The sequence below is a fragment of the Microcaecilia unicolor genome, chromosome 8 (assembly GCF_901765095.1).
Source record: "Microcaecilia unicolor chromosome 8, aMicUni1.1, whole genome shotgun sequence".
In the NCBI taxonomy this organism is placed as follows: domain Eukaryota; kingdom Metazoa; phylum Chordata; class Amphibia; order Gymnophiona; family Siphonopidae; genus Microcaecilia; species Microcaecilia unicolor.
The window spans coordinates 52,839,076-52,851,603 of NC_044038.1; the positions used below are offsets into that span (position 1 = coordinate 52,839,076).

At 43.0% G+C, this 12,528-nt stretch overlaps 1 protein-coding gene across 2 annotated transcripts in view; it reads left to right on the forward strand.

The window, feature by feature from the left end:
• Positions 1–12,528, forward strand: part of LOC115476916 (major facilitator superfamily domain-containing protein 1-like) — a 55,058-nt gene that overhangs the window by 38,334 nt on the left and 4,196 nt on the right. For both annotated transcript variants that reach the window (XM_030213494.1, XM_030213493.1), the window contains exon 12: positions 3,801–3,912. In XM_030213494.1, coding sequence (XP_030069354.1) covers positions 3,801–3,912 — 112 coding nt within the window. The remainder of the gene's footprint in view (positions 1–3,800; positions 3,913–12,528) is intronic.

Sequence of the window (12,528 nt, forward strand, 5' to 3'; positions counted from 1 at the left end):
TGTTCTATAGCAAGGCCTGGCTCTGAAGAGAGTGGCTACCAATTGAAATCCCCTGTAGTTCAGCTAATTAGTTATCGATTTAATACAGATTGTATAAGAGTCCTTCTGTAGATCAGATAGCCATAATGAATATGCATGAGAAATTTGCATACACTGGTTCCTTCATGCCTACTGTACATACCAGTTCAATTTTGTATTTGTGTATCTTGAAATGTCACTTGGCCAGAGTTAGTAGGATTAGCTTGGAAGCCCCAAGGTACCTCTTATAGATCATAGTTGTAGTTCCGAGTGACCACATAAGGAGTTTGTGTTGTGGAAAATGTAATGGTTGTCATGCTAAAAAATATTTGAACATGAAGGCCACAGATAATTGCTTCCCACAAATAAGGTGGACATGTCTAAAGGAAGAAGGGGGGAATGTTAGCCTTAGCAGCTAACAAGAATAAATCACAGGAGGCAAGAGGAGCAAAGGTTGCGAGTGCCTATAGCTAACATAGAAGAATAGCATAAAATTTCTAGCAGGGACAATAGGCTGAGGTTAGGAGTCAACTTGGGGTCCTGCAAGTGGAAGAGACAAAACCAAAAGTTGCCAAAGATACTTTGAATTTGGAAATAAAGCAAGCATATTACTAACCTACAAAATAAAATAACATACTTAAAATGAAGGGGGCGGGGGAAGAGAAGTATAACCAAGATGAAGACTTCCAAGATAGATTTGAGAAATTTTTACAAAGAGCTGTATACCCCAGATAGAAATAGCCTAGACAGGCCAATTAAAGAGGCAATTTGCCTAATCTAGATGGCTTTGCGGTCAAATCCTATAAAAGCTTCCAGCATTTGCTTACTGGGACCTTGGTGAATTGTTCAATACTGTAGAGAGACACATCATTCCCCTGCTATATGAGGGGTCACTTATATACAAAAAGGGAAAATAGGGCTTGATATTCAGCTGCTGGTGGTGAGTGTTTTGCTCATCCCCCAATGGAGTTATTCCCAGATATCCAAAGCCAGGTCCACTCCTGTCCAGACTTCAGCTTTGACTATCCAGTTATTTTTGATCCAGCTAACACATTGCCGCGTAAGATGATATTCAGCCCTTATGCAGCCATGAGTTAACGCATAAAGATAGGACAGACTTTTATGTGGTCCCATTTATGTGCTAAACCTGGCCACTTAAGGGATAAATATCTGCACTTAAGCGGCCAAGTCCTGACTCTGCCCCCAACATAGCCGGCTTTGACTTAGGTGCTAACAGTAAATTTCAGTGGCACTTAACTGGTTAAGTGCCACTGAAAATTAGTGGCTAGCCCTGCCAGTGATTTATCTGGTCAGCTTTGAATATCAGCCAGATAGCGTGTGGCTCTTATAGGCTGCTTTCACTTGGGGATATTAACTAAAGTCTTAGCTAACAGTCGAGTATAATTCCAGGGTTAGTTCAAGAGGGCTAGTTGGGATTTGTAATGGGACAACAGTCTGCAGATGATATCTGATGGGCCTTGAACTTCATATAGTGAGCACAGTAATTGGAGACAACTCTAATCCACAGATACTGAAAAGGCCTTCAACAGGTCTACTGGCCCTTCATGTTCAATGTTCTCAAGAGGGCAGTCCTACGCTCCTGCTTTGTAAACTGGGTAAGGAAAGCTTACAATAAGTTTGTTGGGTGGAAGCTATTTGAAAAACTGAACTTTGACAGGGCACATGGATGTCTACTTACACCAAAGTTTGCCATGGCTATAGAACAATTAGCACAAAAGGTCATGGAAAATGCACAAGTGATAGATATGAGATGTATAGGCAGGAGCATAGGATTTATTTATTTGCGAATTTGTATGTCAATTACTATTATAGAACTAGACATGTTGATGACATTGTAAATACAGGACCAAGCTTAAGGCAAAATCTCTGGCTTCCAAGTAAACATGTCAAAATTAGTATACCAGAATCTAGATCAGCCAAACTGCAAAAATAGTTTGTTGTTTGTTTTATTTTTTTGTTACATTTGTACCCCGCGCTTTCCCACTCATGGCAGGCTTAATGCGGCTTACATGGGGCAATGGAGGGTTAAGTGACTTGCCCAGAGTCACAAGGCGCTGCCTGTGCCTGAAGTGAGAATCGAACTCAGTTTCTCAGTTCCCCAGGACCAAAGTCCACCATCCTAACCACTAGGCCACTCCTCCACTGTTGCTACTATTTGAGATTCTACATGGAATGTTGCTATTCCACTAGCAGCAACATTCCATGTAGAAGTCGTCCCTTGCAGATCACCAATGTGGCCGCGCAGGCTTCTGCTTCTGTGAGTCTGACGTCCTGCACGTACGTGCAGGACCTCAGACTCACAGAAACAGAAGCCTGCGCAGCCTTCTACATGGAATGTTGTTAGTGCAATAGCAACATTCCATGTAGAATCTCCAATAGTAGCAACATTCCATGTAGAATCTTTTTGTTACATTTGTACCCTGCGCTTTCCCACTCATGGCAGGCTTAATGCGGCTTACATGGGGCAATGGAGGGTTAAGGGACTTGCCCAGAGTCACAAGGCGCTGCCTGTGCCTGAAGTGGGAATTTAACTCAGTACCTCAGTTCCCCAGGACCAAAGTCCACCACCCTAACCACTAGGCCACTCCCATGACATTTATAGCCCACATTAGGTTGAGTAGAACTCAGGTTCACAGAACAATTAGAAAAGCATGAACATGTTCACAATAATATATTAACAGAAAGTAAAATACATAATGTTAGACCAGTAAAACTTAGAAACAGATGTAATTAAATATGATTTAAGTTAGATAATTGAAATATGGCGGAAAAAGGTAAAGGACTAGGATTAACTGGGATAGATGGGCGTAGTGGGAGGTGGGATGAGGTAAAAAAATTAATGCCATGAGTTTATTTGAGAAGAGTGCTTATTTCCTTAAAGGCTAAACTGAACAAGTAAGTTTTAAATCGGTGCATTTGATGGTTTTAGGTAAGGAGTTCCACTAGTGCCTTGATATGAAAAGTTAGCAGTATGGATTGTTTTGTAGGTTACTTTCTTGCAATTTGGGAAATGTAGGATAAGATATTTTCTAGATGATTTAGAGGCATAACATGAGGGTAGTTCCCATTTAATTGGTTATTCTCATTAAATCACTGAAGTGGGGGGGTATCCCATCCCCACCTCTTACCTCTGTTCTGTACTATACTCTACTCTAGATCTCATGCAGTAGACAGCAGTGCTTCTTTCTTAAGACTTCCACATGGGGCCTTCAGCACTCGCTCACTAATAGGCCCTGTGATACCCTAGCCTTTAATTCTGGCATGAACTTCTATAGAAACCCATGCAAGTAACAGCACAGAGCCTATGAGCTGGAAGGCTGAGTGGGAGTGCTGCAAGGACCTGCACTGGAGTATTTCTTAAGAAAGAAGCATTGCTGGCAGCCACACTAGGCCTGGATCAAAGTATGGCAATGGCAGTGACGCTCCAGCGCCTATCAAATTATGATATCCAAAACAATTGGTTATGTTACCTATGCCTAAATCCAGGCCTGACTGGCCAACAACCATTTTGTGATATGGCAGGATCATTTATTAAACTTTCACATAAATCTAAGTGAACAGACATTGTGGGGCTGTGGACAGCACAATTTAGATTCATATAGCAAAATCATGTGTTTAGAGGATTTTGGATTTGAAGAATCTTTTTTTTTTTTTTTTAATTAAAAATAATTCCTTCTGCTACATCATTAGGTAAGCTTTGCTTGTGTAGATGTACATCCCTGCACAGATACTAATGTTCTACCACTTCCCTCCACCAACAGTGAAGTAAAGATACCTCTATGGCGGTGGCAACGGATGATGAGCTTCATGTTGGCAAACACCATCAGTTGCATTTTCACCTCCATCGCTCTCAATGTGGTGGATAAACGTCAGGTAACAGAAACTACTACTTTGCATTCTGTTTAGGAAAGCTGAATATGTCAAAACACTAAAAGAAATACTTAGCTGTTCCTGTTTACCATACCTTAAAGGGGAATCTGAACCAAGAACAGTAGTATAAGGAACAGATTTAACAAAAGACATAAGCAACAACAAACGTCATTCAGTAGGGTTTAGGGAATTTAGAATACTGATGACTAGAAGTAGGTATGGATCAGCAAGAGAGGCTCAACAGAAAACATATTTTTCAAACTGGAATAATCTATATATATATATTCATTATAAGAGAAGAATATGGACCCTTTATTATTAAAGTCTTAATTTCATATTGCAAATTAAGACCAGTGAGACATTATGATGGGGTATCTGATCAGATCTACTATAGGAATTGGTGCTGGTTGGGGGGGGGGGGGGGGGTGGCGGCAGGGCAATCTAGCAATACTTCTGTTTAGTCTGGATACCCGTTGAGTTTCCAGGCTATCCACAATGTATATGTATGAAATATTTGCATATAGTGCATGCAGGTATTCATTGTGGTTGGCCTGAAAGCCAGACTAACCAGGTCATTTAAAGACCCCCTACAACAGTGCTTCCCAAATGTTAGGCTGGCAAGACCCTATTTTAGCACTTGAAAAAGTCGCATGACCCTTTCTAGCAAAACAAATCACTCCTGGGGAAATTCTGCACACTGTTTTAGAATTCTGCAAACTTTACTTGCTCACATAAACCAATATAGTCACTGCTTGTTGAATAATACTTATTCATTTAAGATTCAGTATAGAAAAATGTTCAAAGATGCAGAAGTCCTCCGTAATAAATTCTCAACTTTCCTGTCTCCACCACTCTGTCTCTTTCCCTTGACTTGATCAGGCCCCAGCGCACACAGGTTTCCCTCTATCACCAGCTTTGTCTGCCTCCTACAGACTCAAAAGCTCATATCATCCCAGCTTGTTCTCTTCACCAGTGCCTTCCTAGCACCAATATTGGCTTTCTCCCTTCAGCCCCTCCCCCAGGCTTGAACCCTCCAATACAAATTTTCTTTTTCTCCAGCCCCCAGTAGGAGCAGATTGCATTATTGGGGAGTTTAGGCATGCCCCTGATGATCCAGTCAGGCTGATCACAGTGCTCTGGAGGTTGCATAGCAGTCCATGACTCGCCCCACCCCACCCCACACACACAAGCACTTGTTGTACTGAAAACTAAGTTACTTGTAGCAGATGCTCTCTGAGGACAAACAGGACAAGCAAATCCTCTCTCATAGGTGACATCACCAACAGAGCCTGGTGCAAGAAGACCTACTCCAGCACCTCTGCCATTACAAGCTTAGACAAATACAGCTGCTTGGGGAAATGGGAGGGTTGGGAAGTTTTGTGTCCTGTCCTCCGATAACATCTGCTGGGACTGTTTGGCTATATAGGCTGCCTTTGTCAGCAAAAAGGGAAAAAAATACAATTGGCATTGCAGCACGCAGACACCTATTTGTTTTAATGGCAACAAGCCTTATTTATACTTTTTGTAATTATTTTGGAGAGCAGGTTGGAACTGAAAGTAATGGACCTAAGGAGGGATATACTTGGATTCTAAACCCCAAATACATTCTGGAGCACTGTCTGACCAAATATATTGTTGCACTGGGAGTCCTGCTTTAGGCAATAATGAGATGTGAATTATGGACAGTCAGACATCCATGTTGCAGCTCTGCAATTCTCTTCGCTGGAGGCTGACCTCAAGTGAACTGTAACATGACCGTCTAGAGTCAACCTAACTGGGCATAAGTGAAGGAAATGCAGTCTACTAACCAATTGGAAAGTGTGTGTTTGTCAATAGCAGCTCCCTTCGGTGTGGGTCAATAGAAACAATAAACTAGGTGGATTTTCTGTGGGCTGTAGTCCAGTCTGGATAGAAGGCCAAAGCTTGTGCACTTTCACCTTTGTGGGTATGAAGTTTTGGAAAAAAGGTTGGAAGGACTGTTGATTTGTTAAGATAGTACTCTGACATTACCTTGGGAAGGAACTTCAGATGAGTGTACAGAACCACACTATTGTTAGAAAAAATTAACATAAGGTGAATCTGTTACTAAGGCCTGGAGCTCACTAATCCTGTTTGGTGAAGTAACTGCATTAAAAATATGACCTACCATGTCATATACTCCAGATAGCGGGTAGCAGGAGGCTCAGATGAAGCTTTCCTTAGCTGGGTAAGTACAACACTGCGGTCCCATAACACTGTGGAAGGGTTCAATAGAAGCAGGCGCCACATAAAGTGCACAAGTAAAGGCTGTTTACTCACACCAGACAGCATAAATCTTCCATTTGAAATTGTATGCTTTCCTAGTGTAATCCTAACTGGCAAGACCTGTGAAACAATGCCAGGCAAGATCAGAGAAGCTGCTGTTAACCTTGCAAGACCCTGATTTTGTAAGGGCAAGGGACTGTAGGCTGGGATGCAACAATGTCCCCTGTTCATGACACCAAAAGAGGAGACCAGACCCAGTGGTCAGTAGTGCAAAGCAGGCAAGACTTGGATTTCTCACTCAGATTACATCTCTGGCTTTGAATCAGAGTGCTCCTGAAATTCTGTAGAGGAGCTGGAGGTCGTCTTGGAGGAGGGGTCTACAGGTGTTCCTTCAGATCCCTCCCCACCCGCAAGAAGTGTAAATCTTCTCCTGAGCGTGCCCCCACATCCTGCAGGTGACGTCTTTGTTCAGAAACCACATGTGGGGTAGAAGGACTAGATTCAGTTTGTCTGCTAGGACGTTGTCCTTGCCCACCAGACATGTGACCCCAAGACACATTCTATGACAAATGTCCCAATTCCACATTAACAGTCTTGCAATACAGGAGGTATGAACCTGTCCTTCCCTGTTTATGTAATGGTTGTCCATTTGAACCAGAATAATCTTGTTGGATAACAGATTTCAGAAAGCCCTTAGAGTGTTCCATATTGCTCTTAGCTCCAGAATGTTTATCTGATGAAGCTTTCTTGAGCTAACCATGTACTCTGTGTGTAGAGACTGTCTAAATAAGCTCCCTAATCCACATATGAAATATGAAAGTGCAAAACCCCTAAGAGAGAAACTTCACTGGCTCCCACTCAAGGAACGCATCGCGTTCAAGATCTGCACGCTTGTATACAAAATCATCCACGCAGATGCCCCGATCTACATGCTAAACCTCGTGGACCTGCCTCCCAGAAATGCCATAAGATCAGCCCGCAAATTTCTCAATCTGCACTTCCCCCAGCTGTAAAGGACTGAAATACAAGCTGATATACGCCTCCACCTTCTCTTACATGAGCACACAGTTGTGGAATGCATTACCTACAGCCCTGAAAACTACTGAAGAAATAACTAACTTTCGCAAATCTCTGAAGACACATCTTTTTAACAAGGCCTACAAAGATAACCCATAACCTTATAAAACTACCTCACCAACCCATCCAGTTATTAAAATCCACCGTCTATATCTCCTAGCCTAACACCTCCCCTCTCTCTTCCCTTACTTAACTTTGGCACATTACCAATTGCATCTGATTTAATCTTTGCACATTACAAACTGTATCTGATATCCTGTAGACTATGTCATAACTACACTCTGTAAGCCACATTGAGCCCTGCAAATAGGTGGGAAAATGTGGGATACAAATGCAATAAATAAATAAATAAAATTAGATGCATCTGTCATTAAAGTTGCCTGAGGAATTTGGAAGGAGATTCATTTTGCAAGCTTTAAAAGATCCACCAGGACTGTGAATCCCACAGATGACTGGTGACAGATACTGCACCTTGGAGGTTGCCTGTGGACTGAGCGGATAAATTCCTAGTGGGTTGGTATCAAAGACATGCTGTTGGTGTGATATGAACTGTTGATGGCTCAGTATCCTCAATATTTGATCAGCTGATACTTGCTATTCCCCCCCCCCCCCCCCCCCCCCCCCCCCCCCCCCGTTCACAATAGATACTAATGTGGAGATCGTTTGTTGTGGCAAAAAAGGCAGTTAGGCGAGTTGGTTTTTAGCAAGGCCTCCATAAAATCCAATTGCTGTGTTGGGCTTAAATAAGACTTAGGATAACTTACAATTAAACCTAGCAACTCCAGCAGCAGAATGGTCAAACAAACTGATCTTTCTGCTCCTTCAGTTGTGTGCTTCACCAACTAATTGTTCAAATAGAAGAATACATAGCAAGTCACATTTTTTGAAGAGGGAGCCTAAGGAGATCATCTTGAACTTTTGATTGGAGAGATACTTGTTCTTAGATCTAGGATGGGAATGGAATCCTCTTATCCTGTTTTTGAGGAAATATCTGGAGTAAAATCCCTGCCCTCTTTCTCCTGGGGGAACAGGCTCAATCATATTGGCCTGTAAGAGGAAAGAGTTCCCTTTTTAAGCATTTCCTGATGCTAAGAGCTTGATCCTAATGTGCTTGGTGGGCAATTTGAATGACAGTTCACTAACTGCAAATGGTACCCTGCCTACGCTATTTTATGAACCTACCAGTCTGAGGTTACACAGGGCCATTTGTTTAAAAAAATCATTGGCCTCCCTCCTACTGGAAGGTTGTCCAGAATGGATACGGGGACTGAAGCTGTAATCTTGTGGCAGTTGTCAAAACCCCATCCCATGGAGTTGTAGGTGCCAACAACTGTAGCAGAAGCTCATGTCATATCAAAAATAATCATAGGTCACACAGACAGTGAATTTTCTACACATACTCCTTTTGGCTACTAGAGGAGTTCTTCAGCATTTTCCATAAGGAGAGTATCTGGAAACTCCGCACACAATGTTCCATAATTACTTGCTTATGAAGAGATGGTAGATTGCTATGTGGGCTGTGAGCATAGCATTCTGAAAAAAAAAAAAAAATTCTCCATAAGATTCTAATGTCCAACTTTTGCTGTATGGGGACATCAAGAAAGTAAGTCTTGGAACTTTTTGGCTCTCTTGCGTTTGGATCTGACCACCATGGAATGGTGAGGAAGGTGCTGTTTCTTGAATCCCAGAGCCTTCTGGACTTTGTAGGTAGCGTTGATATTCCTTATTAAATACGAGAAATGGAGAGGGGGATCTCCCATATTCTCATCTGGACCTCTTTTAGGATTTTATAAAAGGCCACTATTGGCCTCTATGGGTGGGTAATTGGAGGATATCTAATGCTTTTGGCCTGGGCACCTCCTTTGTATCAAACTGAAATGGGACTACTTGAACCATCTCCTGGATAAAACCAATGAATGAGAGTTCCCAGGAGGGGATTTAATGTTTTTGGTGGGGTGGATCTGAAGGGAGACCTGTAGACCCCTCTTCCAGGGAACCTTCAGCTCCTCTACAAAGGATTTACCTGTCCTGTTTGTCCTTTTCAGAAAAAAGTGCTATGCTCTTTCAGGTTTGCTTCCTCCCCTCCTAGTGCTCACTGACCCTGATACCTGCTACTGTACTGCCCTTTTAAACCTGTGACTGCTGCAGTGTGGCTTCATTCTGTTGCCACCCAGCCTTGCTGCTCTATTGCATAAGTATTGCCATACTGGGACAGACCAAAGGTCCACCAAGCCCAGCATCCTGTTTCCAGACCACATTATACAAGTATCTTGTAACATTCCAAAACAGTACATTTTATGCTGCTTATCATAAACAGAAAAAAGCAACACTGGGCATCCAGAATTGGGATAATCAATGTCCTCCTTTATTGAGTGATGACCCGACAAGCGCCTGCCTCAGAGGTCAGAAAATCCTGTTCGTGACTTTCTCAGAGATGACGTTTAATGTGAGCAAGTGCAAGGTGATGCATGTGGGGAAAAAAGAACCCGAATTATAGCTACGTCATGCAAGGCTCCACGTTAGGAGTTACAGACCAAGAGAGGGATCTGGGTGTCGTCGTCGATAATACACTGAAACCTTCTGCTCAGTGTGCTGCTGCAGCTCGGAAAGCGAATAGAATGTTGGGTATTATTAGGAAAGGTATGGAAAACAGGTGTGAGGATGTTATAATGCCGTTGTATCGCTCCATGGTGCGACCGCACCTTGAGTATTGTGTTCAATTCTGGTCACCGCATCTCAAGAAAGATATAGTAGAATTGGAAAAGGTGCAGCGAAGGGCGACTAAAATGATAGCGGGGATGGGACGACTTCCCTATGAAGAAAGACTAAGGAGGCTAGGGCTATTCAGGTTGGAGAAGAGATGGCTGAGGGGAGACATAATAGAGGTATATAAAATAATGAGGGGAGTGGAACAGGTGGATGTGAAGCGTCTGTTCACGCTTTCCAAAAATACTAGGACTAGGGGGCATGCGATGAAACTACAGTGTAATAAATTTAAAACAAATCGGAGAAATATTTTCTTCGCCCAACGCATAATTAAACTCTGGAATTCGTTGCCGGAGAACGTGGTGAAGGCGGTTAGCTTAGCAGAGTTTAAAAAGGGGTTAGACGGTTTCCTAGAGAACAAGTCTATAAACCGCTACTAAATGGGCTTGGGAAAAATCCACAATTCCAGGAATAACATATATAGAATGTTTGTACGTTTTGGGAAGCTCGCCAGGTGCCCTTGGCCTGGATTGGCCGCTGTTGTGGACAGGATGCTGGGCTCGATGGACCCTTGGTCTTTTCCCAGTGTGGCATTACTTATGTACTTATATATAACCAAATAGGCAGGATGCAATATCTCTGATATGGGTGGTATTTCTTGGCTCAAAAAATGCTATCAGTACACAGAAAGCTGTCGGTGCAGAAAAGCCCACCAAATGGGCTAGTTATTCCCATCTCTAGATCATGTATAAATAAATATGTTAAAAAGCAGTAGTCCCAGCACAGACCCCTGGGGAACCCCACTATCTGCCCTTCTCCATTGAGAATACTGACCATTTAACCCTACTCTCTGTTTTCTATCTTTTAACCACTCTTTAATCCACAATAGAACATTACTTCCTATCCCATGACTCTCCAATTTCCTCTGGAGTCTTTCATGAGGTACTCTGTCAAACGCCTTTTGAAAATCCAGATACACAATATCGGCCGGCTCACCTTTATCCACATTTGTTCACCACTTAAAAAAAAATGTAATAGATTGGCGAGGCAAGATTTCCCTTCGCTAAATCCATTCTTGTTTTCTGACTGAGCTGCCCATCTGCCGGCAGCCTATCTGATTACATGTGTAGCCAGCTTAGCTGAGATTCTGCTGCTCACTAGAGTTGTAAGGAAAATAAGCATTGAGGTAGAGGTGGTTAGGAGAGACCTTACAGTTACAGGGATACAAAGCCTTACCATGCACCTGAGGCTGATGCCAGTGGTCTCTCTTTTTCATCCACCTCTCCATTGTGCAGGTATAGGCTCCCATGCAGTGCTCCCCTGGGCGTTGAGATTGAGTCTACTATGTGGTGGTTTATTGTCCAGCTCCTCTACAGGAGTGCAATGGCCTTGCCCTTAAAGTTGGGATTTTGGAAGATGGAGCTGGAGCCAGGGCTCAATATCTGAGAGATAGCTGGGTCTGAGGAAAGGGGGAAGAATCACTTCTGGACATGAAGGAAGACAGAGAATATGCTTGTGTATGTGTGCTGACCATTAGGGTAGGGAATATCAGAGAGAGGACTGAAGAAAAAAAAAAAAAAGCACAGTAAAATAGTTGTTCTGCTGTCAGTGGTTGCAGAACCCCTGCTCTATTCAAAATCTACCAGGCTTCTGCTCTGAACAGATATGTAATATTAATAGTATAACAGCACCCCATTAAATGGCTGGCAGGGATGCTAAAGCCCCACCAACCAAAGAAATTTGGCCGAGCTGCTCACCACCTTTTTGTGCTGTTGCTGTAATCGGAAGCTGGCAGCATGCCTCCAGCCGCCATTCCAAGCCTTCTCCTTGCGCATGCTCAGTGAGTCCCGGAGTTGGCGGCTGGAGGCATGCGCCACCAGCTTCCGATTACAGCAGTAGTACAAGGTGAGTGGCTCAGTATCTGAATTTGAGTGGTTGGGTTTCAGCATTCTCACCAGCAAAGATGTTTTTAATGCACATGAGGTAGGGAGGATGAAATGTTGTGGCCCCCCCCCCCCCCCCAAAAAAAAAAAAGAAATAAAAAATTAGAGGGCTGGCTATACCCCAGTATGATGTAGTGCTCCAGCTGTAGACATGGCAACTTTCCTAATTTGAATTGGTGAATTGCTAAACACATTAGTTATCCAGGAATATTATTTTTGCCTCACTTGAACTGCAGCTATTTATGGCTGTTAGGTAAATTAACATGTGAACAGAAGGCTGAAATTTTGTTAAAGCATTGTGCTTCAATGTTGGTATAATTTTTACAGCCTTTGGGCTATTAGTCCCTCCCCCTGGCTTGTCCTTGTATTCTGGCTGTAGACCCTAGCAGGTCTCAATTTGCTTTGCAAGACCAGGTGGCTCCTCTGGCTTTTATCCTTCCCAGACCACATTTTTTGTTCTAATTAAGATTGTTCTTAGGGCTCAGTAGGTGACCAGCTGCGCTGCATTCCCCACTGGCAAATTGAATTAGACTGCTCTGCCTTAAAGCAGGAGGAAGCAGGGCTATTGAGGTGCAGCTGAATTTCCTGAAAACACCTTAAAAGGTAGGTGGGTTTCTAGATCAAGGCTGCCAACTGGCTCCAGATTAGC